This window comes from Bombus fervidus, chromosome 9 (assembly GCF_041682495.2).
Source record: "Bombus fervidus isolate BK054 chromosome 9, iyBomFerv1, whole genome shotgun sequence".
NCBI classification, from domain to species: domain Eukaryota; kingdom Metazoa; phylum Arthropoda; class Insecta; order Hymenoptera; family Apidae; genus Bombus; species Bombus fervidus.
The window spans coordinates 13,333,195-13,360,075 of NC_091525.1; the positions used below are offsets into that span (position 1 = coordinate 13,333,195).

The window sequence follows — 26,881 nt, forward strand, 5'->3', positions numbered from 1 at the left end:
CCCAATCGGATCCAAAACTTTCGACCCAAGTATGTCGATAGAGAAAATAATAAATGCGATAAATATCAAAATAATATCTTACGTCGAGATCTAAAATCCCGAATCTAAACGTATAAACTGAGAATCTAAATAACTTATGTGGAATTTGTATAAGTAGAAATGGCTACTCCCGATGGACCAGCGGATTTTCGTTTGGAGTACATCGGTGGTTTCGTGCAGAAGTCGCTGAAACTGAAGCCGGAGAAGTGGGCCAGGTTACTCCTCACGGAGGAATACAGAAACGCTGTGCTGGATTTTGTTGATAATCCTCTGCCAGCTGCGCTTTTCGTAGCTTTGACACCGAACGCGCAATTGGTGGCTTCAACCTCGTTCCCTATACCATGCCAGAGAACCAAAGGTGAGTACGATAACGAAAACTTTCCAAAATATCCGCCTAAAGCAAAATCTTGAAAATTGTTCTCCATCGCTATTCAGGTATTTACGCCGTGAAGATAGAACAGGCGCCGTTATCCAAGGAGAAAGACGTTTGTTCATCGTCGCTGATATTAGGAGATCTGTCGTCTCGAGTCGTCGATCAATTAGCTACTTTGGTGGACAATTTATTCGCGCCGCTGTTGAGCAAAGCAGAGAATCACAAGGATTTGCCTGACGTCGCGATTCAGGACATCTGTAGACACGTTCATTCTCTTCGCGGTACTCTGTATCAAGTAAACTTTCCTTCTCTTCCGTAAAGATTTAATTTTCATACGCGTGTTCTCAGTTTATACAGAGTGTCCCCGATTTAAAGGTCAGAGATTCGGGAGCGTGTAGAATATCGATAAGATTTATTTGTTTTCGTTTGATTTTGGAGAAAACCGAGAAGAAAGAACAAGGGACATCCCGTATATTTAGATTCGAAATGGTAGATTCAACGATGGTGTTGGCAGTACGAAATTGTACGAACGTTTTCCGTCGAAATACAGGTGAAAGGCCAGGTGAACGGCAGAACGGTGCTTCCAATGCCAGCCGGAATGGAGAGGGCAACGGAAGTGGAGAAGCTGGTGCGAACAGAAGGCCCCCAAGCCGTCGATCTGTATTTGAAGAGCGCCATCGAGGGTGTCGTGATAAAGTGGGCCTACTTGGTGAACGACGTTGTCACTCAGGAATCTGGCGCTGCTTTCGAGAATGGTCAAAATCCCACTCCCTATGTCGAGCTTGAATATTGGTCCACGAGACTAGCTAATTTAAGGTAGAGGATACCGAGTATCCGTCCCGGCATCTATTTATTTATGATAAAAAAGTTGAAAATAGGTATTTTTTCTATCAGACACGAAAAATGTAGGAAACCTGAGCGGTAGGGTAATAATATTGTCCAAGTCTAACAAATTACAGTATCCAAAGGTTAATTATCATAGAAGAAGGATCGTTTTTCAGATATATCTACGATCAATTGCAAGAGGATCGCGTGAAGAAAATGGCGAGCATTTTGGAAACGACAGACAGCGCCTATTTCCCCTGCTTTCGCACCCTTTTCGATAACGTGGTATCCTCGATGGCAGAGGCGAAAGAGATATCTCTGTATCTATCTCCATTGGCCAAGTGTTTCAAAGCGGTCGAAGAGGTCGACTTCTCCGAGGCTAAGCCGCTAATGGCCACGTTGATACACTCGGTCGGATTAGCCTGGTCGAAATCTAGCTACTATCAGAGCTCCACTAAGGTGATCATCATGTTTCGACAGATTTCCAACCTGTTGATACAGGAGGCTCGTCGATTCCTCGACCCGACCTCCATTTTCCAGAGCGACGTCGACGAGGCTTTACAGCGTGTGCAGATATCTCGAGGTTAGAATCGATCGAAAGATCGTTCTCATCGTTCGAGCACTATCTTTCTATCGCCATTCCATTTCTTCAACTTTTAAGCCTTTTTTAATTTTACTTCTAACACGTTGTTCCTAATTAAAATGTTTCCAGCATTGACACTGCTGGAATAAAATTTTCAGTCTTTGTTTCGTCTCTTTCGAAGACTTGGTAGATCGAAAGCATCACAGGCTCTTTCTTGCAGGCATCTTGGAAGAGTTCAAACGACAATTCGAACTTAGGAAAGACATGCCAGCGATGAAACCCGATGCGCCACCGTGGACCTTCAATTCCAGCGCCGTTTTCGCTCGCCTGGATGCTTTCTTGAAACGACTGAGCGACATCGAGTGGCTATTCAACACCGTGATGGAATTTTCGAAGCTGGAAAAGATAGAAATCGGTGGCATCCTCGGCCGATCCCTCAGCACCAGGATCGTCAACGTGTACAAAGAGTTCCAGCAGCTGTTCGTTTCTTTCACGGTGCGGGCAAACGACGCGCTCGAGCCAGACGACGAATCTTTCGCCGTAGACTGTGCCAAGTTCAACGAGTCCATCACCGATCTCGATTGTAAATTGGCGGCCATTCTTTGCCAGGCTTTCGACGATTGCGGCAACCTCGAGAGCGTTTTCAAGGTACCGTATCTGGTAGCCTCGAACAAGTGTGGTAGGATAAGTGGCGAGGAAACGGGTCATTTTTCAAAAAACTACGATTCTTCTATCGATCTGCTTTGACAGTGTAATAAAACAAACTCCAAAAATAACGATCTTCGAGATTTCCTCAGTTTCTAGACGCGACAAACGCATAACTTCTGTGGAAGACACGATGTTTATGTTGAAATAATATTCGGTGATATAATTAACAACGTATAGAGATTGTTGATCGTTGGCTGGTTACTCTCAGACTAGACGTAGGTAGTGATCCATGATCCCTTAAATATTTTGAACCCCACTCTCTATACAGTAACGAGTATGACCTGTGTAAGTGTCATGTTCAAATGCCCGTGTAAGAATATTTGCGCCTATGCGTGAAATATCGTTGTATTTCAACAAAAACAAATATATTTTATAACAAAGAAAAACTCATTTTTATACGATAATTTTAACAACTAAAATTCTTACAAGTTTTTCGTTTCAGTTGATAAATATCGTTGGAACGGTGCTAGACAGACCAATGATAAGCAAACAGTTCGCAAATCGCTACAACAGAATTTTGGATCTATTGAACGTCGAGCTGACTGTAGTCGAAGTTCTGTTTAATCGTGGCACCAGAGGCGCTCTAATTAATCTTCCACCTTTAGCCGCGGCCTTGACATTTATCACCATGCTCAGACAACGCATCGATCTTCCCGTTCAATCTTTCAAAGCTATTCAACATCCGTAAGTCGTTTAAATAGAGATTTATATTTCCTAGAACAATTTAATTACAAAATAATTATACCGATCGTAGAATAGTGAACAGCGAAGAGGGTCAGAATATAGAAAAACGTTATGAAAGGCTTATCCAGATCTTTAAGGATAAAGAGACCGAATTGTTCACGGAATGGGCACGAACCGTACCTGACGCAGTCGATATTGGACTGAATCGCAATATTCTCTATCGCGAGAAGGATTCCACGTTACTGCTCAACTTTGATCCCCAGCTTTTGTGTGTTTTAAAGGAAGTGAACTATCTGAAGCAAATGTCTCGATCAGACATTCCCGAAGAGGCAATAAAGGTATCTATCCACTTGACGTTTCTCCTATGTATCCCTATACGTATACCACCACAGCAAAGTATTTAGGCAAAATCTAATTTAACTGCAAAATGACATTGTTACGGTAGCGCTGTGTAACGTGGCGTAATAAAATTGCTATTTGAAAAAACTAAAGAACATTCGAAAGAGCTGAATAAACCTTTTTTCAGTAATTTTGTCGTTCAGCTCTTTTCGCTGTCAATGTATAGATAAGAGAAACTGTTAGGAAAAAACCGTGCGATTAATTGATAATACTACGAATAAAATTCGCCAATAAGTGTGACAAGTCAAGGTGGTTAATAGTCTTCGATATGTAGGTGTCGGAAAACGTAGAAACGTTCCGAAAGTTCCGCACGCTGCTAGCAGCCACGGTGTGTTCGTACAACAACGTGTGCAAGACGACCAGGCGAGTGGAGTTGCAGCTGATCGAGAAGGAGATAACTAGGATCGATTCGTTGGTGTCTCGAGGAGAAACAGAATTATGCTGGAAGTCGGACGGCGTTCTGGAGTACATCGTGGAATTGGGTGAACTCGTGGAGGGGCTGTGGAAGCGAATCAAATCGACCCAGACGAACGCCGAGAAGATCAAAGCGGTGCTGGACGCCTGGACGAGGACGCCTCTCATCGAGAGGAAGGATCGTCGTAAGGACGCTTTATTGTCGTTCGATGAGCGGCCAGAAAAAGTATCAAGACGTTACGGCGAGGTCGAGAGGGCCGCCGAACAGATTCATTCGTTGTTGGAAGAGAACAGGCTGCTTTTTCAAGTTTCCGACGAAATGGAGGAACCGTGGCAAAAATACGTAGATTACATCGACAGGATCGTGATGGAGTCCCTTCGAAGGGCTGTAGGCTGTTCGTTAGGTGAATGGGCTCTCGAAATTTTTCGTACAATTATTGTTTCGGGCTTTCGTCGTGGTTTCTTTAAATTCTCAAATTATGAAATCTCTTCAAATTTCCCGTTTTAGTCGATTAATGACAATCGGCGAATCAATGGTCTGCGATTTCTAGAGCTAAATAAACTTTTACGTACAGATTTTTTATAACCGTTTCTTCTGTATCGTTACGATTCTATTTAAGTACGTTGCTTCTGATTCTGTTAACCGTCCATGTAAGATTTCCTTTTCTCTTTTAATCGTACCAGGCTATTTGGTAGACAATATGGATTCCAACGAAGAAACCGAGCCGCTGTTAGAAGCGAAGTTGGAACTCAGGGAACCGGATCTCTATTACGTGCCTTCGTTGGAACCTGACGATCCGGATGGACTGGATCAATTAATCTTGACACTTTTGAACGATATCATAGGGATGGCTGCACTGGTGCCACGATTAAAAAGAGATGCAGTAGGATACAGCAAAGAACTAGAGGAAGATCCGGATATAAAGGGGATGAAAAATGAAATTATGAATAACGTTTCGACCGCGGTGGAGGAAGCTACCGAATTTTGCAGCAACTTCGAAGGTATAAATATCACGTGATACTAATCTAAATGCATAGAATTCGCGTAATGTGGAAAAAATACATAAAATATAGCAAAATGCAGGCTAATAACTAATAACAATAATTTACTAATAGCAATACGCGTTGTACATTTTCAAACATTCCGCAAACGTATAAAAATCTACTGCCTACGAATTATAATAGAATCAACGAACATCGGAGAATGTTTCTACGTTTGGTCTACTCTATGATCCACCCTCGTTCTTAGTCGTCTTATTTTATCAGGATACGCCTATCTCTGGTTAGACGATAGAGACATGGTGATGCAACAGTTTCTCGAGTATAGCCGACAATTGACGATGGAGGAAATGGAGATGGTGGCCGTGCAGGATCCCAAGGGGCCGACACGGTCACCGCCGAAAATGGAGCAATTCCGCGAGCAAATCGACCTTTACGAGGGCCTCTATCTCGAGATCGAGGAAATGGAACCATCGAAAGTGTTTTGTGGCTGGTTCAGGGTAAACCTCAGACCCTTCAGACAGTCGGTGCTGAACATGGTCTGCAAATGGTCCAGCATGTTCAAGAGACATCTGGTCGATCGCGTTACCAGCAGCCTCTCGGATTTGGGATCGTTTATAAGGTGTTTTCTCTTACCAGTTACCATTCTTTATACGAGCAAACGAAGAACGATTTCAACTGTTCGTAGATCGATAGCTATGCCGGCAATCGCGATATTCGTTGCACGTTCGATAATCTCGGGCTACTCGCGTACTTGGCTACTTTGATTCGTCTCTATAGATCGGATCTCTTTCCTTAGATCGCACGTAGAAGGAACGTCTGTGGCTTTCGTATTTTTCTAAAATTGAGAAATTTCCCGAAAGAGTAAAAATGGCTACCCAATATAAGCCAATATAAGGAAAAAGGAAGGGGCCGCTTTTCGATGGATTCTTCAATGTATATTTTATTCATAGACGAGCAGACGAGGGTTTGCTTCAACCGATACAACCAGGTGACTACGTCGGACTCGTTAGCGTGATGGGTTATCTCTTGCAAGTGAAAGAAAGGCAACCGACTACGGATGAAATGTTCCAGCCTTTGGAAGAGACGATCGAATTGTTGAAATTTTACGATCAGGATATCCCAGAGGAAGTAAACGTTCTGCTTCAAGAACTGCCCGAGCAATGGTCCAATACGAAGAAACTGGCGCTTATGGTTAAACAGCAAGTGGCACCCCTGCAAGCAGGTACATACATCTACATTCGTAGATATTAGGACAGCTGCTAATTTTCTACGAAATAAAACAGGCGAAGTGTCCAGAATACGAGGACGAATCTCCGCGTTCGACACGACCATAACTCACTATCGCGAAGCTTTTCGGCGCTACAGTTTCTTCAAACACGATTGTTCGAATCCTTACGAACTGCTAGACGAAGGACACAAGGAGATTCTGATGCTGGAACGTCAAATGAAAGACATCCAAGAGTCTGCATCGTTGTTCGAAGTTATGGTGCCTGAATTGAAAGTGTTGAAGCAATGTAGAAGAGAGTTGAAGATGTTGAAGCAACTATGGGACTACGTGAATATCGTTAGAAGCTGTATAGAAGGATGGAAGACTACGCCTTGGAGGAAAATCGACGTAGAGAACATGGACATCGAGTGCAAGAAATTTTCCAAGGAGATACGAGGTTGGTGACACGATATTAACTCTATCGCGTTCTTTCAGTCGCATTTTTATCACGTTAAAACATATCTCGTGTTTGAGCAAAATATGAAAAAAAAAAGAAAAAATATTAGAAATCCGTGTCGTTTGTTACTAAAACGAGCAAGCTATTTCCAAACGTGTTTTTAATATACTAATTGCAATGAATTAGCCCTGGACAAGGAAATGAGATCGTGGGACACTTTCGTATCGTTGGAGGCAACCGTGAAGAATATGTTGACGTCCTTGAGAGCCGTGGCAGAACTCCAGAATCCAGCTATAAGGGAAAGACATTGGAGGCAATTAATGAATAGCACCAAGGTATCGGCGGAGGTTAAGAAACGAAGAATAGGTTTACGAAAAGGATTGAAAATTATTTAGATACTTTTTATATTACGTTTTACAGATATCCAATTTTTATGAAAGACTGTACATATATATATTCTTGTAAGAATTTTTTGTATCATTGTACATGGAAAAGTTTTTGATGAATTTTATACGAAAGATAGTTGTACATAAGAATTCAGATCAGCATATTTTTATAAAAGTTCACAAAGATATTTAGAGTTAGTTGCACCGCTGTATATACGCTATCGGTGTTGCAGAAACTGGGCGACATGACTCCAGAAATGACCGTAAGTCCACTGTAAATACTGGCACTTTGTTCTCTAAATAATTATTTCCGAAATTTTTAAGCACGAATATTCAAATCACCGTCACGATTAATCAAAAAATGCATTATTAGTTACTCATCAGTGCACGTATCACGTATGTATGTGATCGAATAATTTGTACTATATTTTTATCATCGTTTTTCGTTCGTTCTATGTACCAGTCGCTGTATATATTTCATCGAATAAATTGATTTTGCATCCGAAACGTTTAATTCTTCGTACACCTGGCTTTACGTTTGATTTCTTCAGATTGTTCGTCGATGCTCACATTGCATAAATCTCAAATACGTTCGCGATAATATATAATTTTAAACCATACATGATTCATAATGATACACGATATTCATAGTTATAAATGCTACATACTTAGAGACATAGCCAGTAAAGACGAATGCGCTTAGGTACGATTCGTTATGGACGAGTCTACCACGTTGGCCGATCTTCTGGAGCTAAATCTTCACGAGTGCGAGGAAGAAGTGAAGAACATCGTGGACAAAGCGGTGAAAGAAATGTCTATGGAAAAGTACATGAGAGAATTGAACGCCACCTGGTCGAAAATGGAATTCGAGAAAGAAATTCACGCTAGAACTGGCGCCACCCTAATAAGAGCCAGCGAGGAATTGATCGAAACGTTGGAAGAGAACCAGGTACTTTCTACACGGATCGCTTGTTACGCACTCGAGCACGAATGTTGCAAGAACGGCAGAAATTTAGTGATTTTTGAACAAATTACAGAACTGATTTTTATCGCACTCGTCAGTTAGATTTGCACAATGTGATTCGTTTTACATAGACCAAACCAGCGGAAATCGTACTTGGTGAAAATTTAAAGAGACACGAGCGATTCGACGACGAGAGATATTATAGCGACTCGAGGCACAGTGCGATCGATTTTGGAGAAAATCGACTCGATTAGGGGCACTTTGTTTGCTTTTCATAGGTTCAGCTACAAAACCTTATCACTTCGAAGTTCATCGCTCACTTCCTAGAAGAAGTCTCCAGCTGGCAACGAAAGCTGAGCATCGCCGATCAAGTTACTACAATCTGGTTCGAGGTGCAACGAACCTGGATGCACCTCGAGAGCATCTTCACCTCCTCGGAAGATATAAGAAGACAATTGCCAGTGGATGCCGAGAGGTTCGATCGAATCGACAAGGAATTCAAGCAAATGACGGAGGAACTAGCGAAGACGCCAAACGTCGTGCAAGCAACGAACAGAGAAGGCCTGGTGTCTTCTCTCGATATCCTCCAAAAGGAATTGGTTCTCTGCGAGAAAGCCTTGGCAGAATATTTGGAAACGAAGCGTCTCGCGTTCCCGAGATTCTACTTCGTTTCGTCCAGCGATCTGTTGGATATTTTGTCGAATGGAAATCAGCCGGAGATCGTGGCCAAGCATCTGACAAAACTATTCGACTCCATGGCTCGATTGAAATTCGATGACGCGGCTGCTGGCTCGCCAAAACGCGTATTGGGTAAGTCGATCTCTGCAAGGAATAAAAGTTGATTTTTCGGAGATTCTTCGTCTGAGAAACTTACCGTGATATAAATTATACTATAAATTGTAAAGAGACTTTAAGTACATGTTTATTCAAATCCACTTTCGATCCTTCATAGATCTATATGTTGGGAGATATTATTATCATAGAACATATAATAGCCGCGAAGCTTCTTGTCTCAAAGAATGTCGCGACCAAATATTTTTATAACAACAAACCTTTATTAGTTCGTGCTGTGTAGAAGTCTCGTATCTTTCGAACGCATGAACTGTCACGCGACTATTATATATTTCGCCCTGGGAGCCGCGACAAATTAAAATACACTACGCCAAAACGTTTAATTCTTCATACGTCTTATGCAATGAAATACTCCTGTTTCAAGGTATGTTCGCGAAAGATGGAGAGTACGTGGAATTCGCAAACTGCGAGATGAGCTGCGAGGGCGCAGTAGAGGCATGGTTAAATCGTTTGCAACAAGCGATGAGAGTCACAATAAGATACTATTTCAGCGAGGCTGTGATAACGTACGAGGAGAAGTCCCGAGAACAATGGCTGTTCGACTATCCGGCTCAAGTTTCTCTCTGTGGAACGCAAATTTGGTGGACGACAGAGGTGAACATCGCGTTCGCCAGACTGGAAGAGGGTTACGATAATTCTCTGAAAGACTATCTAAAGAAACAGATCTCTCAATTGAGTACACTGATCACGCTATTGATCGGAGAGCTAACGAAACAGGAGAGACAAAAGGTGATGACGATCTGCACTATCGATGTACATTCTCGAGACGTGGTGGCGAAGCTAGTGCAGTCCAAGGTGGAGACGTCGCAGGCGTTCCAATGGCAGAGTCAACTTCGCCATCGTTGGGACGAAAAGGAGAAGGATTGCTTTGCTAATATTTGCGACGCGCAGTTTAAATACTCTCACGAATACTTGGGAAATACTCCCAGGTCCGATGGTTCTTCGTCTCCTCTCCTTTGCATCTCTGTTAATTTTCGCAGTAGGAATTATGGAATCTAGCGGCTGGTTCATTGACACTTGCGTTAAAATATTGCTCGTTACTGTTCCTTATACGCTTCATATTTTACTCGTCGTTTGAATTTTTAATTCCTTGGATAAAATCGATTTTTCTCTAATTCGTTTTTAATCGAGTAAGCATAGAAGCGTCTTGTCAAAGATCGATTCAGTCAATAGGCTAATATTTTCCCATAAACGCTATGATAAGTATCATAAATGATTAAAAAAAAAAAAAAAAGAAAAAACAACGGAGCCTGAGAAGCCCGACTTGATCGTCTCCGCGTTTCTTTTTTAATCTTTTAATTAGATACATAAATGCACGATTAGTATCCATACTTTTCAATTTACGGAGCAGATCGACGTGGCTTCTCAACAGTCGAAACAGTTTTCCAGGATTCCTTAAAAGTTTCCCAATTCCCACTAAATCATGTCTTTCCTATGCAGATTGGTCATAACACCGTTGACGGATAGATGTTACATAACCCTGACCCAATCTCTTCATTTAATAATGGGTGGCGGGCCAGCAGGCCCAGCGGGCACTGGAAAAACCGAAACCACCAAAGATCTAGGCAGAGCTCTCGGCATAATGGTCTACGTGTTCAACTGTTCCGAGCAGATGGACTACAAATCCTGTGGTAACATCTATAAAGGATTAGCCCAAACTGGCGCCTGGGGTTGTTTCGACGAGTTCAACCGAATCACGGTCGAAGTACTCTCCGTAGTAGCTGTCCAAGTGAAATCGATTCAGGACGCCATTCGAGATAAGAAAGAGAAATTCAACTTCATGGGAGAAATAATCAGCCTCGAACCAACGGTCGGTATATTCATCACGATGAATCCAGGTTACGCAGGACGAACAGAGTTACCGGAAAATTTAAAAGCCTTATTTCGACCATGTGCCATGGTAGTTCCCGATTTTGAACTCATCTGCGAGATTATGTTAGTGGCAGAGGGATTCCAGGTAGGGATCATGGTTTCGTATATTATATTAAACAAATTCGTGTACGCGTGTATCAAAGCTACGCCTATACTATGATTTATGCATCTTTTGTATTATTTCACGTGTATTTTGATTCGTGTGATTCCTACGAAAATACGATTTTATGCAACATTTCCATGTTACAGAAACAAAAATAAATACTAGTATCGCAGCCATTAACAAAATTTATTCGAATACACGTGTACAGGTATATTTACGTCGTCTGCTTCAAAAGTAACGAAGCTCTAATTATAATAGTTTTTCTACGTTACTTTTTAAAGATCTTGAAAAGGTCTCTTGGAAGATATTTCTTACACGAGGGAGAATTTCAAAATTTTTATCTTTCCAACTCTGCATATGCTTCCCCTGCCCCTCTATCGTCTCACCGGTCATTCTCTAATCTTTCTATAATATCAAAAACATACGAAACAGGGTTCTCAAAATTGCAGGATGCGAGAATTCTAGCGAGAAAGTTCATTACGCTGTATACTCTATGCAAGGAGCTGTTATCAAAGCAGGACCATTATGACTGGGGATTGCGCGCGATAAAGTCGGTCCTCGTGGTCGCCGGAAGTCTGAAGAGAGGAGACCCCGGCAGACCGGAGGAACAAGTGCTCATGAGAGCTCTTCGAGACTTCAACATTCCCAAAGTAGTTTCCGACGACTTGCCTGTGTTTATGGGTTTGATAGCCGACCTGTTCCCCGCCTTGGACGTTCCCAGAAAACGCGACGTGGAATTCGAGAAGATGGTTAAACAGGCAGCAGCTGATTTGATGCTGCAACCAGAAGACGGCTTCATCCTCAAAGTCGTTCAACTGGAGGAACTATTAGAAGTACGACACTCGGTTTTCATCGTGGGAACTGCAGGATCCGGAAAGACTCAAGTTTGGAAGTCGTTGTTTAGAACGTATCAGAACATGAAGAGAAAGCCTGTGTACAACGATTTGAATCCGAAAGCTGTAACGAATGACGAATTGTTTGGAATAATTAATCCAGCTACCAGAGAATGGAAGGATGGCTTGTTCTCGGTTATTATGAGAGAGCAGGCTAACTTAGGCGGAGAGAATCCTAAGTGGATAGTTTTAGATGGCGATATCGATCCCATGTGGATCGAATCATTGAACACTGTCATGGACGATAACAAGGTTCTGACTTTAGCTAGTAACGAGAGAATAGCTTTGACTCCTGTGATGAGGCTGCTCTTTGAGATCTCTAATTTGAGAACTGCTACTCCAGCTACCGTATCCAGAGCAGGGATTTTGTATATCAATCCTCAGGATCTAGGCTGGAATCCCTACGTCACGAGCTGGGTGGAGAAAAGAACGTCGCCGATTGAAAAATCCAACCTGGTTATGTTATTTGACAAGTACATCCCTGCTTGCTTGGAAACATTAAGAACAAGATTCAAAAAGATAACACCGATCGCAGATATGGCGCACGTACAGATGCTATGTCATCTTCTTCACTGTCTTCTCAAGCCGGAACTAACCTCCGTTGATTTTTTGAAGGAACATTACGAACTGTACTTTGTTTTCGCTGCCGTTTGGGCTTTTGGTTCCTCGATGTTCCAAGATCAAACGATAGATTATCGCGTGGAATTCAGTAAGTGGTGGATAAACGAATTTAAACAGATTAAGTTTCCCTCGCAAGGCACCGTTTTTGATTATTACATAGACTCTGAGACAAAGGACTTCGTTCCGTGGTCTCAGCGTTTGCCAAAGTTCGAATTGGACCCTGAAATACCTCTGCAAGCTGTTTTGGTTTACACTGCCGAGTCTATTCGAATTAGATACTTTTTAGATTTATTAATGGCCGAGAAACATCCAGTGATGTTAGTTGGGACAGCTGGTTGCGGGAAGACTGTTCTCGTGGCAGAGAAACTTTTACAGTTACCTGAAAATTACACAGTATCCAATGTACCCTTTAATTTTTACACTTCTTCGGAGATGCTGCAGAAGATTCTGGAGAAGTCTCTGGAGAAGAAAGCTGGTAGAAATTACGGCCCACCTGGGAATAAAACTTTGGTGTATTTCATCGATGATCTGAATATGCCAGAAGTTGACGCTTATGGAACTGTCCAACCGCATACTTTGATCCGTCAGCATTTGGATTACGGTCACTGGTACGATAGAACGAAGCTAACTCTGAAAGATATTCACAACTGTCAATACGTTAGCTGTATGAATCCTACGGCTGGATCGTTCACCGTCAATCCTAGACTGCAGAGGCATTTTTCCGTGTTTGCGGTCAGTTTTCCTAACAGCGATTCGTTGACGACTATTTATTCGTCTATCTTGAAGCAGCATTTGTCCAACATGGAACACAGGTAAGCTTCGAAAATAAATTATCGTATGAAGCGAAGCAGTACAACAAAATGAAACACCTAAGTTCGACATCTTCGTTGTTCGATCGTTGTATGATAATTAACGCATTTCGCAGGTTTCCCATTTCTGTGGTCGAAATGTGTAACAGCATTGTTCAAGCGTCGATTCAGCTGCATCATCGTTGCGCTCAAATGTTCCTCCCAACAGCAGTGAAATTCCATTATATCTTCAATCTTCGTGACTTGTCGAACTGCTTTCAAGGATTATTATTCAGTGGGAACGAGTGTCTACAGTCTTCTATAGACTTAATCAGATTATGGCTGCACGAGACGCATCGCGTTTACGGAGATAAGCTTACAGACGAAAAGGACATAGAGAGCTTTTCTAAACTACAATTGGATATTTTGAAGAAGAACGTGGAGGAAATTGACGAGGGTGCCATTTTGGAGAAGCCTAATATCTACTGTCATTTTGCAGGTGCGCGGATGCTTGCAAATATTTCTTGGATCTCAAACACGCGACGAGAAAGAAAAAGTTGAATAAATTTGTTATATCGCAAGGTGGAGTCGGAGAGCCAAAGTACATGCCGGTAAAGGAGTGGGCGAATCTGCATCGATTGCTATCGGAAGCAATGGTCAGCTACAACGATCTGGTTGCTGCTATGAATCTGGTGCTGTTCGAGGACGCTATGATGCACGTGTGCCGGATAAACAGGATCCTGGAGTCGCCTCGAGGCAGCGCTCTCCTCGTCGGTGTGGGAGGTTCTGGCAAACAAAGCTTGTCACGATTGGCTGCTTTCATAAGCTCGCTGGAGGTATTCCAAATTCAGTTGAAGAAGGGTTATGGAATCGTCGATCTGAAATTGGAGCTCGCCGTTCTGTATAACAAGTCTGGTTTGAAGAATCTGGGCATCGTGTTTTTGATGACCGACGCTCAAGTGGCGAACGAACAATTCCTCGTGCTGATCAACGACATGCTTGCTTCTGGCGAGGTTCCAGATCTCTTTGCCGAGGACGAAGTGGAGAACATAATAGCAGGTCGATGAATATTTCAGGTTGTTTGTCTTTTCTTTCGGAACAAGGATCGTCAACTTCAAAATCCCTGTGATTCAACTCGTTCTTTTTTTCTCTTTTTCTCTCGAAACCACTCCAAATCGATTTCTATTTGAAACACGCGATGCCTAAGTCATTCGTTTACTTTTGTCTTTTTACAATAAGGATTATCAAATTCGTACGATTTAATTCGCTAAAGTATTTTTCGACGATGGAAATACTCGGTCGCAGGAGTTCGTAACGAGGTGAAGGGCGCTGGTATGTTAGATACCCGCGAGAATTGTTGGAAGTTCTTCATCGACCGGGTGCGCCGCCAGCTTCGGATAGTTCTCTGCTTCTCCCCTGTCGGATCCACTTTAAGGATTCGCTCGAGGAAATTCCCGGCCATAATAAATTGCACGGCGATAAACTGGTTCCACGAATGGCCGCAAGAAGCTTTGATGTCTGTGTCGAAGAGGTTTCTGCAGGAGTTGGACGAACTTCCGGAAAATTACAGGTAGAGCGGAGAATATCGATCGGGACGCCCCTAAAATGCGTGGTACGCGCCTTCAATAGCGGAGAGGATGCCGAGCAATAAATATACTGATGCTTTCGATGCAGGGAGGCTGCGGCGAAATTTATGGCCCACGCTCACACGACCGTCAACGCAGCCAGCAGACATTATTTGGCCAGCGAACGCCGATACAACTATACCACGCCAAAGTCTTTCCTCGAGCAGATCAGTTTGTACACTAGATTGTTGAAAACGAAGGCTTGCGAGCTTCGTGGTCGAGTAGCTAGGCTGGAGAACGGTTTGGAAAAGCTTCGTTCGACTGCGGTACAGGTGGATAAATTGAAAGAGAAACTGGCGATGCAAGAGGTAGAATTGCAGCAGAAGAACGACGCAGCCGATGCTCTGATCGCCATTGTTGGTATCGAGACGGACAAAGTACAAAAGGAGAAAGCTATAGGTAAATCCTTTAGGTAAACCAGTGCTTTTTGCTTGTATTTCACGTTTCGTGTTTCGTATAGCGGACGAGGAAGAGTCGAAGGTTGCTATAATAGCTGAAGAGGTATCGAAGAAACAGAGGGACTGCGAAGTGGACTTGATGAAGGCAGAACCGGCTCTCTTGGCTGCCCAAGAGGCTCTGAATACACTGAACAAGGCGAATCTGACGGAATTGAAGTCGTTTGGTTCGCCACCAGGTGCTGTAACGAACGTAACTGCCGCTGTGATGGTTCTCTTGGCTCCAGCTGGCAAAATACCCAAGGACAGGAGCTGGAAGGCTGCCAAGGTACTTGGAACAAGGTCATCGCTAGTCCGTGCTCGACCCTACACCAAAGCTGGATAGTTAGAAACGCATAGAACGGACTATGGTATCAAGATTTCTCAAAAGATTTCACCATCACCGCTGTCTTTTTCTTTATTATTTTTCTATATCCCTTTGAAAACTTACCGTCCGAGCTAATTTAACGTTTCGAGAGAAGTTCAGAAACACGCGAGAAAATCACCGAAGGAAAAAAGTCACCGCGAGTTTTAGCGAATTGTATCAATCTGCGTGAGATTATTTCATCCGCGTTGTTTCTTCAGATCATGATGGCGAAGGTCGACACGTTCTTGGACTCGCTAATCAACTACGACAAAGAAAATATACATCCGGAAGTAATCAAGGCGATTCAACCGTATCTGAAAGACTCCGAATTCGAGCCAGAATTCGTGAGATCGAAATCAGCGGCAGCTGCGGGTCTCTGTGCCTGGGTGATCAACATTATCAAGTTTTACGAGGTGTTCTGCGACGTGGAGCCAAAGAGGAAAGCGTTGGCACAGGCGAACGCAGATTTGGCCGCTGCTCAGGAGAAGTTAAGCGTGATCAAACGCAAAGTTGTTGTACGTAAACTCTGTTAAACGTGATTCCGAACAAGTTTAGTTAGAGTGCTGTTTCTGGAACAGTCGTTGGAAGAGCAATTGGCGAAGCTGACGGCGGACTTCGAGCAGGCAACGTCCGAGAAGCTCAAGTGTCAACAAGAGGCGGACGCGACCAACGCTACGATTGCTCTGGCTAACAGGCTGGTCGGTGGTTTGGCGTCGGAAAATATACGATGGGCGGATTCCGTAGCCAAGTACGTCCAAATTTATAGCCATATACGGCTAATTTAACAAATTCTAAAAGTTTCAAGCGCTTGGTAATACCCAAAGAGTGTATCTAATCTTCTGTAGATCTAATCTTAACACTTACGAACGCGATTGTACAGATCCTTTAAAGAAAAAATTCTAAAGTTTCATGCAACAAACGTCCACCCTACCCGGTGACGTTCTCCTGGTGACATCGTTCATATCTTACGTGGGATGTTTCACGAAACAATTTCGCCAGGATCTGCTACACAAGCAATGGCTACCGTTTTTACGTAACGTAGAACCGACGGTTCCAATCACGGAGGGGCTGGACCCTCTGTCGTTACTGACGAACGACACACAGATAGCCAAGTGGAACAACGAAGGACTTCCGAACGATAGGATGTCGACGGAAAACGCAACTATTCTGACGAGTTCCGATCGATGGCCCTTAATGATCGACCCTCAGGTATAGGTCTATCTGTCACGAGGTCGCCTAACGTCACTCGGATCTCCATCATTATTTTTCCTTAGCTGCAGGGAATTAAATGGATCAAGCAGAAATACGGGGAGGAACTTCGTGTCATTAGGCTCGGGCAGAAGGGTTACTTGGATGTCATCGAGCAATGTCTAGCAACCGGGTCGACCGTGCTCGTCGAGAACATCGGCGAAACGGTCGATCCGGTGTTGGATCCACTGTTAGGCAGAAACTTGATTAAGAAGGGTCGGGCGATTAAGATCGGCGACAAGGAGGTCGAATACAATCCGCTGTTCAGATTATTATTGCACACGAAGCTGGCTAATCCCCATTACAAGCCCGAGATGCAGGCTCAAACTACTCTAATTAATTTCACGGTAACGAGGGACGGTCTCGAGGATCAATTACTAGCGGAGGTAGTGAAAGCCGAGCGACCGGATCTCGAGGAGCTGAAGGCTGAGCTCACCAGACAGCAGAACGATTTCAAGATTACGCTCAACAGTTTGGAAGATTCCCTTTTATCGAGGTACGTTGCTCGTTCGACCTTTCACAACAATTTCCATTTCCTTTACTCTCAGCGTCAGTGTTTCCCAACCTTTTCTCAGTCACCGCTCCCTTTCGTCTTAGCCAGATAACCCGAAACCCTCCCTTCTATGTAATTATATACCAAGATTACCGATAAAAACGCGATAAGTATATTTTTATCGATTGCTTCGTTTCACTGTCATTTTACGATTAAAAAGGAAACATTATCGTCTATTCCCCTGTTCTAATCTTCTTATAGAAAATGGTACACAGGTTGGGAACTCGAACTCTATAGTTAGCCCATCTATCCTCTTGTTCTATCGTCTTGTTTCTGAGCGAATTTCAAAGGATTTACAGCGATGGAAATACAATTCGATTTGAACGATAAAATAACAATTTCGTGGACAGATTGTCTTCAGCGGGCAGCAACGTTTTAGAGGACACGTCGCTGGTGGAGAATCTGGAGACGACGAAGAGGACCGCGGCAGAAATCGAGTCGAAGGTGACGGAAGCCCGCGGCACAAGCCGTGAGATCGACGCCGCGAGAGAATTGTATCGACCAGCGGCAGCCAGAGCTTCTCTCCTCTACTTCATTCTGAACGATCTGAACACCATCAATCCAATCTATCAATTTTCCTTGAAAGCTTTCAGCGTGGTGTTTCAAAAAGCCATCTCGAAGGCCGATCCCGCCCCAGACGTGTCCGCGAGAGTGAAGAATCTGATCGAGTGCATCACCTATTCCGTGTTCATGTATACCAGCAGAGGGTTGTTCGAGTGCGACAAACTGATCTTCGCGTCGCAGATGGCGTTTCAGATACTACTCGCTAGAAACGAGGTGACTGCAGCAGAGTTGGACTTCCTTTTACGGTTCCCCATCACGCCGCACGTTACATCCCCCGTTGATTTCCTTTCCAATATCAGCTGGGGTGGAATTAGGAGTCTCGCTAGTAGAGAAGAATTTCGGTAATCGAAATTTCACGTACTCTTTTATCTTAAATCGTCCGTAACAGGTTAAAAATCGTAATGATGCGAGTAAAAATTTGAAGAATTTAGATTTAATCAGAAATTTCAACTCTTGAACGAGCAATGTTAGCGATTTAGTTCCATTTGATTGGTAGCGTTATAGCTTTATTTTTATTTTTATTTTGTAATAAAGTAATACGATAGCGCGGAAATATCGTTACTGGTTGCGTACGGCGATGTTTCCTTTGCGCAGCAATTTGGACAGAGACATAGAAAGTTCGGCAAAGAGATGGAAAAAGTTGGTGGAATGCGAATGTCCGGAACGAGAGAAATTCCCGCAGGAATGGAAGAACAAAACGACTATTCAGCGTCTGTGCATGCTCAGGGCACTGCGACCCGATAGAATGACCTACGCAATCGCGGCATTCATCGAAGAGAAGCTTGGTCCAAGGTATATCGAGGGTAGAACCGTCGAGTTCGCAAAATCTTACGAAGAAACTAGTCCTTCTACGCCCATCTTCTTTATCCTTTCTCCTGGCGTGAATCCTTTGAAGGTAAAGGAACATTTCCGCAATGAATAAAAGCATTCACCTTTTATCTGACAAACCTATGAATTTTCATTTAATCAGGATGTAGAGGACCTGGGTCGTCGCTTGGGTTACACGTTGGATAATCAAAATTTCCACAACGTGTCGCTGGGTCAGGGACAGGAATCCGTTGCAGAAGAAGCTATGGACGTGGCCGCGAAGAACGGCCATTGGGTGATTTTGCAGAATATTCATTTGGTGAAAAAATGGCTGCCATTGTTGGAAAAGAAATTAGAAATGGCCGCAGAGGGCTCGCACGAGAACTACAGGGTGTTCATGAGCGCGGAACCAGCTAGTACACCGGCAGGGCACATCATTCCTCAAGTAATATTTTATGCTTAATATCGTTGTGTCCTCGAGTACGAATATAAGATCGTAGGAAATAAAATTCCAGAGCGTACAAAAAGCTGAAAGTTCACCGAGTTTTCAGCTAGAGACACAAAGATATGCAATTCGATGCTGTAGAATACTAAGAGGTTAATGAAAGATTAATTAGGGGATCCTCGAGTCGTCCATTAAGATTACGAACGAACCACCCACGGGGATGCAGGCGAATCTGCACAAAGCTCTGGACAATTTCACCCAAGAGACGTTGGAGATGTGCAGCAAAGAGGCAGAGTTCAAGGCCATTCTATTTTCCCTCTGTTACTTCCACGCGGTGGTCGCGGAGCGCCGGAAATTCGGCCCACAGGGCTGGAATAAAATCTATCCCTTCAACGTAGGCGATCTTCACATCAGCGTTAGCGTGTTGTACAATTACTTGGAAGCTACGTCGAAGGTGCCTTGGGAGGATTTGAGGTTCGTCTCGATTTCTTTCGTTATTTTTCAGCAGATCGAGCAATTCTAACCGGTCGTTTGTCACGTTCTTTTCACAACGCACTCGTGCACGTTCGTAAAGGTATCTCTTCGGCGAAATTATGTACGGCGGGCATATAACCGACGACTGGGACAGAAGACTGTGTGTCTCCTATCTCGAGGAATTAATGCAACCCGAATTGGTCGACGGAGAATTGCACTTAGCGCCAGGTAACAAGATTCCCGTTAGAGTTCGAACATTTTTATCATATTTTATTTATTAAATATTGCAAAGGATTCCCAGCGCCACCAAATACAGATTTAGCCGGTTACCATGCCTACATCGACGAAGCGATGCCAGCGGAATCACCCTATTTGTACGGTTTACACCCGAATGCAGAAATAGGTTTCTTAACGATGACTGCAGAGAATCTCTTTAAAACCGTCTTTGAGATGCAACCGAGGGACGCGGGTAACTCTGGAGGACAAACAGTGACCAGGGAAGAAAAGGTAGTCGTTTAATCCGTTCCATATTAACCATCGGACGATAACTTCGCTGTGTTGAAAGGTGAAGCAAATACTGGACGAAATAATGGAGAAACTTCCAGAGGAGTTCAACATGGCCGAAATAATGGGCAAAGTGGAAGAAAGGACTCCGTACGTGATCGTAGCATTCCAAGAGTGCGAACGAATGAATCATCTAACCACGGAAATAAAACGGTCGTTGCGCGAACTGGATTTAGGCCTGAAGGGAGAACTAACGATCACTTCAGATATGGAGGACTTGGAGAACGCGTTGTTCCTCGACCAAGTGCCACCTGTTTGGGCTCAAAGGGCTTATCCATCTTTATTAGGACTGGCAGCTTGGTTCGTCGACCTGTTACTGCGGATCAGAGAATTGGAAACGTGGTCCACTGACTTTGTCGTAAGATAGGAAAATTAACGTATCAGTTATCCTTTTAAGTTATCGTTATTACGAGTGAATTATCGTTCCAGTTGCCACCATCGGTCTGGTTGGCCGGATTCTTCAATCCTCAGTCGTTGCTCACGGCCATCATGCAATCGACAGCTAGGAGACAGGAACTTCCGCTCGATAAAATGTGCTTGCAATGCGACGTGACGAAGAAGAACAAGGAGGAATTCACGTGCGTGAATTTCGTCTTATTTGTTTGGAATTTAGAATTATCATCGAATTAAGTTAGTCGATCTGATCGTTTCAAGGCACAATTTTTTAATACGTTAAATTATTTAACCGTTCTTCGTAAAAAACGACTAAAGAAGAAAGGAACGGGAACTGAACGAGATCGTTGCACGGACAATTATGCGTTTAAAGTTGCTTATTTCGAGTTCTTCGTCATTTTACCACCCTTTCGAAGGGACAACATTGACTGTTGTCTTTTTTTATATACCAGGGCAGCTCCCAGAGACGGTGCATATATTCATGGGATATTTATGGAGGGAGCACGATGGGACGTGCAGTCCGGCATTCTAGTCGATTCGAAACCGAAAGAACTGTTTCCTGTGATGCCGGTGATCAACGTAAGGGCGATTACACAAGATAAACAAGACTTGAGGAATATGTACGAGTGTCCTGTTTATAAAACGAGAACTCGAGGACCTACTTACGTGTGGACTTTCAATTTGAAGACAAAAGATAAGGCTGCAAAGTGGACGTTGGCAGGTGTAGCGTTGTTGCTTCAAACTTGAACGCTTGTGAGATACCGACGACAAGAGTTTCTACGAATAAATAATTAAAACAGGAGAGGGCGAATAAAATTTACGATGTAGATTTTAGTAGAAGATGTCAGTAGGGGCGCGTTAAAGGAAACCCCAAACAACGATTCGATCACTGATTCCCATAAATACCAGGTCGGGCAATTGCGGCGGAGAAAGAAGAGAATAATTCGAGCGTGAATCTCGAAGGACCCATCGAACGAAACGGGATATCACGGGATGGGCTAATCGGCCGAGAGTTAATAAACCGTAAGACGATAGAAAATCGACGCGGTGGATCGTTCGGTTTCCGTTTCGTTCGAGGGACAGAGTATTCCGTGATCCGTGGAAGAGGAAGAAATTATCCGTTATTCGACGAAACAAAAGGTCCCTCGAAGGTTTGCCCTTCGAAAGGATCGATACTCGCGGCTCCAGAGACAAAACAGGACCGTGTACGTTGGTCAATTTAATATACGAAGCAGAAAAGAGGGAGCGAAGGGTCGGAGAGACAGAGAGAGAGAGAGAGAGAGAAAGGAAGGGAAAACGGTATGGAGCGAGCCTTGTAAAGGTGAAAACGCATAGAGGATACAAGGTTTGCCCACCTCGGGGACATAAAAGCTTTCAGATTGCGGCACGGGATCAAAATTGTATCGTGTTAGCGAGAGAAATTAGATTTCCTTTCCGCGGGAACGTGGAACCGCGCGCAAGCAGAAACGATCTCTTTCTTCCGCGAGCGGAGAATGGAATCCTATCAAATATGCAGAGGTTATTAGCTCTCGAAGGAGAACGGAAAAATGTTTACCCTCCAACTTTCCCCAGGTTCCACCGTTTCTGACTGGATTTTATCCAGCCTTTCGTCAAGCCTCCCTTTAAAACACAGGGACGATAAACTCTTGTTGATCAACTTGTTAACTAATGCAGGCGCGCCGCTTGTCTCCAACCGTTTCTTTCTCCGGGAACCGTGGATTCTTTAATGCGGCAAGTTTCCTTTGAAAGTCTGCTCTTTCGAAGATAACGAGCTACGTTTTAAAGTTCCTGTTTCAAAGTACCAAATTTTCGTCCGCTTCACAGTCCCGCCTCATAAACATTTTATAAAGGCTGATCAGAAACTAAGGTTCCCTCGGTAATAGTCCCTCGTATGTTAATTTAGCTTTCTTGTCCGTACAAATTATTTGTGTCTCAAAGCGTTTAACGAGTACAACTCCAATCGTCGATTATTTATTTCGAGTACTTTCCAACGACGACGTAGCTTAAGCTTTAATCGAACGAAGAGAAATACGTAGTTTCTTCGGACTCGAAATTCTTTCGAAATAAGAGACAGTACGCTGTAATTAAGGAAAGCAAAATTAGTTTGCACTGGTTGCACGTTATACGTCGTACTATTTCTCGAAAGATTCAAATTCAAGTAGTTGTATTTTACTTGTAGGACGTATCGACGTTATAAACGTTTGTTTAACCCGATACAAAAGTAAAGTTAAAGTCCGATGGTACGTGTCCCGCGCAGAGTCGACTCACGAATCTCATCGAACCAAAGGGAGAGAGGAAAAAAGTGTCGGTCCCTTGCAGAGAGGTCGGTGATTGGCTGCCAAACACCCTCTTCGTGATTCCTGTCGATCGATCGGCCCCACTGCATCGGCTTCAATCACGGTTTTCATTAAGCCTCGCCGGACAACGGCGGCTAAAAGAGAAAGAGAGAAACCGAGATCGAATGTCCGGCGTTCCGTGCGTCAACCGGAGGAAGCTGCTTTCGTGGCGTTTCCACTTTCGACATCGATCACGGCGGAAACTTCGACCGATTAAAGATCAACCACTCGTTGCGATCGATCTCCTCCTATCTATCATTCGTCCTATCACCTGTACAATTTCCTCCTTCAAAGATAAGTACTTTTAAAATCCTGAAATGGCGACGAGTCAATTAACTTCCGTATATCGAGTCGAACGATAAGTTTGTTCGTTTTTCATTAACGTATACATTTCGGAGAATGTCGTAAAAATTCTGGAAGAAAAAAACGCGTACGCGATCTTTTTCCGAGTCGATTCTCGAGTTAATTTCCGCGCGTAATAAAGAAACGGAGAAATAAAACGAAGCCGAAAATTTTCGAGGAACGAGAGGAGAATTTTCACCGATTGTTGCTGCTGGATTTTAAAATGGAATATCGTTGGGAAATTGATTAGGCGTGGGATATCGGTCTGGCCGTAAAACCGCGATTAATTTCCGGCTAAAACGTATCCCGACGACAGCTTAACGAGGCAATTTAACATCGAGTCGAACGATTACGCTACACACGAGCATCGGGACGCATTTCGGAGGGTATCTCGCGTATAATGAGCGATCGATACTCGGCGAATATAATAAGGACGCAGAAGTCGAGAAGCCTGCAAGAACCGGGAGTTCCTCTTTGTCAAAGAATTCTTGCCAACCGGTAATCTTCCCCTCGGAATGCTAATTTGGATGGCGTGGTTGGATCGTCGAGGTTCTCGCCCTCGCGACTTTCGAATTTAATTCGCAGGAAATTCCTGCCTTCGAACGGATTTCGTGGTGTACACGCACGTGGCCGTTTCGCGTATTTCGCATCCGCTTAGAACGCGATCGTTAACGGTGGTTGCTCGTTAACGTGACAAATCGCTTGTCAAGACGACGTGTCGCGCCTCCCTGCCTCCTATGCTTTGGATTAACCTTTGTCCTCGTCTCTGTGATTCTATCGATCGACCTTCGACGATCGACTCTTAGATACATACATTTTACTACACCCAAGTGAAATCACAATTTGATACGTTGACACGTATGGATGAGTTTAATAAACAGAAGATCAGCCGCTAAAGGATCACGGGATACGCCGCCCTCCTTGGCGAACATGTCCTATCTATCGTTCCGAAAAATACTGTTTCGCCTATAATGTAACTTTACTCGAAAGATAGGAAACACGTGGAACCATCAACGTATTTGAAGATATCTCAACGTACGTTAGAAAACGAGGATAAACCATATTGCGTCTTAACGATTCTCGCGCCTAATGCCTCATGAAAATTAAAGAAAGATTTCATCTTTCTAAACTACTGTAGTGACGTGCCTCTGAATAAATTAAAAGCAAAATACATTAAGGGACTTCTCAGCGACTATAATTTATGTGGAAAGTACATTTTAAACGCAGGAGTCATAGGCTTAAATAGCGGAAAATGTAGATCGTAATAAAACCATCTTGCTGTGGCACAGGAATCCTAATTTACCATATTTAGAGCGCAACGACGCTGCTTACGTATGTACCCCAGCAGCCTGTCTAAGAAGGGTAATTCTAGCCACGGGTGAAATCATTAAAAATGAGCGGTTAGGAAGAGTTAACGACGCCTTTAGCCATCGTAAAAGCCGAGCTACGTTCATTTTTCATCGAGGACGTCGCTATGGGCTCGCGACTCGTTTCTTCAGTAAAGTTAATCATTTTTAAAGAGCCGACCGCAGGTGTCCCTTCTCGTGATCTTATATTAAACAAGGAGAGGGTCGGAGAAAAGAAAAGAAAGGAACGACGAAGGGTTCGAATTTCGTAGGCATACGATCGAGGTGGTTTCCGGCTGAGAATTAAATTTTTCGCGAGAGAGGGAAATCCCCTGTGTAGAGACACGCAGCAGCGAAATAATGAAACGAACGGGCTGGCACAACTTGCTTTGCATACGAGTGACATTTTTCACGTCTGTCAAGAATCTGACGCGACCCGGTGCTCCCCTATTCGAAATTAGAGAACCGTCTCTCGCGATCCATGCCACCGATTACCGCCCTCCAAACCTGCTTCCACTGTGAAAAACGCGAACAGCGCGCGCTCCTGCATTTTTTCCTTTACTTTATTCAAGGGAGGAAGATATCGGGGGTTAGGGTCCACTTGACAAATCAACGAAATCTTCCCGGTGTCGTGGTTACGCTTCTCGAGGTTCAGAAAGTTCGACGCTTACGCGCAAGTGCAAAGGTATACGTAAATCGCGAGAACAACAACTCGGTTGCTTTCGTTAAAAATCTCTCTTACCTTTCCCTCGCACGTGAAAAACGTAAAAGTACGATAGGTTTCTTGACTCGACTTCGGCCCATCGTACGTTCGATAAACATTTTGTTCTATTCGTTGAAACGCGTTGAAAGCGCCAGTGAAATTCCAAAATTTTTTATACAACGTGGACAGTTCTACGCCAAGCGTCCAAATACTTTGCAAATTAATATATGTAAAAAGATACCAGTACGTATCTAGCCTCGTTATTACATGGACGACGATCGTTAATTCTCTTTATATGCGTTACATTCTGCCTGATGTCTAAACACCGGTAGATACCTGAAGAATAATAGTCAGGTATCCAGGCATGTCCGCCATAACTCTTGCACTTACCCCCGTGAATTTCCTCGCTAATGTTGTGCCAACAGCGAGCATTTTTTCTCCTCTCTCTCTCGTCGCGAGCACCCGCCACCGATAAATTCGTCGCCCTTCGTCACCGCCTATCCTACGTTTTCGAGCGCCACCCTCTCCGGTGGCGCATATTAATCGTCGCGAATGCAACGGTTCCACGCGATAGCTTTTTGTCTCGAATTTGCCGCATTGCAGGCCGCGATCCACCGCGCGAGCCATTTCCCTTCCGATTCTCCATGGGAATCGAGTTACAAGAGGGAGAAAAATTGAAAAAGATAGGGAGAGAATCTTTGCAATTAAGCGTAACTTATTTATAGACCAAACTGTCGAGGTCCGCTTTGCGAAATCAAAGGTGCAAAGCCTTCGCAGACGAAGCGGAATCGGAGGAAAATTAATGAAACACCGAGGAAAGGGTCGCGCGAGCGCGACAGGGAGAGAGAAAGAGAGAAGGAGAGAGAGAGAGAGAGAGAATAAAAGGGATGGGGTAAAGGTGGTTCGTTCTGGGAGTCTCTGGCTAACTAGAGAGGCCTTTGAGCGTCTGAGTTCGGCTCAGCAGATCTGTAAACCAATCAGTGACGCCTCGTCGATACGTAAGGCTAAGTCGGCGTAACCGGATCGCTCGACTAAACTGCTTACTTGATTATGGCGTTAGTTAGCGCCTCGTGGCCGCTCGTCTGTGTCAAGGTGGTACCAACCCCAACATTCCGATCACGTAGATCGGTCCATTGACGATGGATTCGGCGCTGACATTTAGGACACGTTTCTTCGACATTGATTTTTCTCGTTCCAACCTCCCCTAAACGTCGTTCTTTATTTACTTTCCTTTTCAGCAGGATGTTTTTTTTTTTACCACTGTCACTGCTTAAATTTCGATTTTTTAAGAAAAACAACGCACGTAATATAATCACCGTAGCAGTCGTTCGCGTTAGGTTAGAAATAAAGCGCGTACACGTGGATCGGTGTGGCCCTCGGAAGATTGGAAGGGGAACACGGTGAAGACAGTATACGGCCACTAAATTTTTGCTACGATAATCCATACGCGTTGCTCTCTTCCACCATGGAAATATTCTCGGGATGGAGTTCGAGTTATTCGATAGATTCG

The 26,881-nt window shown here is 43.8% G+C and overlaps 1 protein-coding gene and 1 long non-coding RNA gene across 4 annotated transcripts in view; one reads left to right on the plus strand and one right to left on the minus strand.

Annotated features, from left to right (window-relative positions):
- LOC139991046 (uncharacterized) overlaps positions 1 to 26,881 on the minus strand; it is a 139,890-nt gene that overhangs the window by 39,011 nt on the left and 73,998 nt on the right. The gene's annotated exons all lie outside the window — the stretch shown is intronic.
- On the plus strand, positions 160 to 21,645 carry Dhc93ab (Dynein heavy chain at 93AB). The gene is made up of 37 exons (XM_072010714.1): positions 160 to 397; positions 475 to 707; positions 963 to 1,228; positions 1,414 to 1,820; positions 2,041 to 2,468; positions 2,971 to 3,212; positions 3,283 to 3,550; positions 3,886 to 4,429; positions 4,710 to 5,027; positions 5,292 to 5,646; positions 5,978 to 6,249; positions 6,311 to 6,691; positions 6,878 to 7,026; positions 7,311 to 7,340; positions 7,781 to 8,026; positions 8,320 to 8,851; positions 9,258 to 9,822; positions 10,334 to 10,850; positions 11,318 to 13,194; positions 13,308 to 13,669; positions 13,753 to 14,229; positions 14,476 to 14,740; positions 14,845 to 15,194; positions 15,256 to 15,518; positions 15,815 to 16,111; positions 16,175 to 16,344; positions 16,502 to 16,805; positions 16,871 to 17,340; positions 17,748 to 18,302; positions 18,556 to 18,856; positions 18,932 to 19,213; positions 19,386 to 19,687; positions 19,788 to 19,915; positions 19,980 to 20,194; positions 20,253 to 20,609; positions 20,681 to 20,847; positions 21,094 to 21,645. The coding sequence occupies exons 1-37, from the start codon at positions 160 to 162 to the stop codon at positions 21,389 to 21,391; spliced, it is 13,431 nt and encodes a 4,476-aa protein (XP_071866815.1). The 3' UTR covers positions 21,392 to 21,645.

What these genes read in the sequence shown, in the direction of transcription:
- Dhc93ab (XM_072010714.1), top strand. Translation starts at nt 160, where the DNA reads ATGGCTACTCCCGATGGACCAGCGGATTTTCGTTTGGAGTACATCGGT. An exon ending in ACCTCGAGAGCGTTTTCAAG is followed by an intron (nt 2,469 to 2,970) that starts GTACCGTATCTG and finishes TTTTCGTTTCAG; the next exon opens with TTGATAAATATCGTTGGAAC. An exon ending in GGAGCTGGAAGGCTGCCAAG is followed by an intron (nt 15,519 to 15,814) that starts GTACTTGGAACA and finishes TTGTTTCTTCAG; the next exon opens with ATCATGATGGCGAAGGTCGA.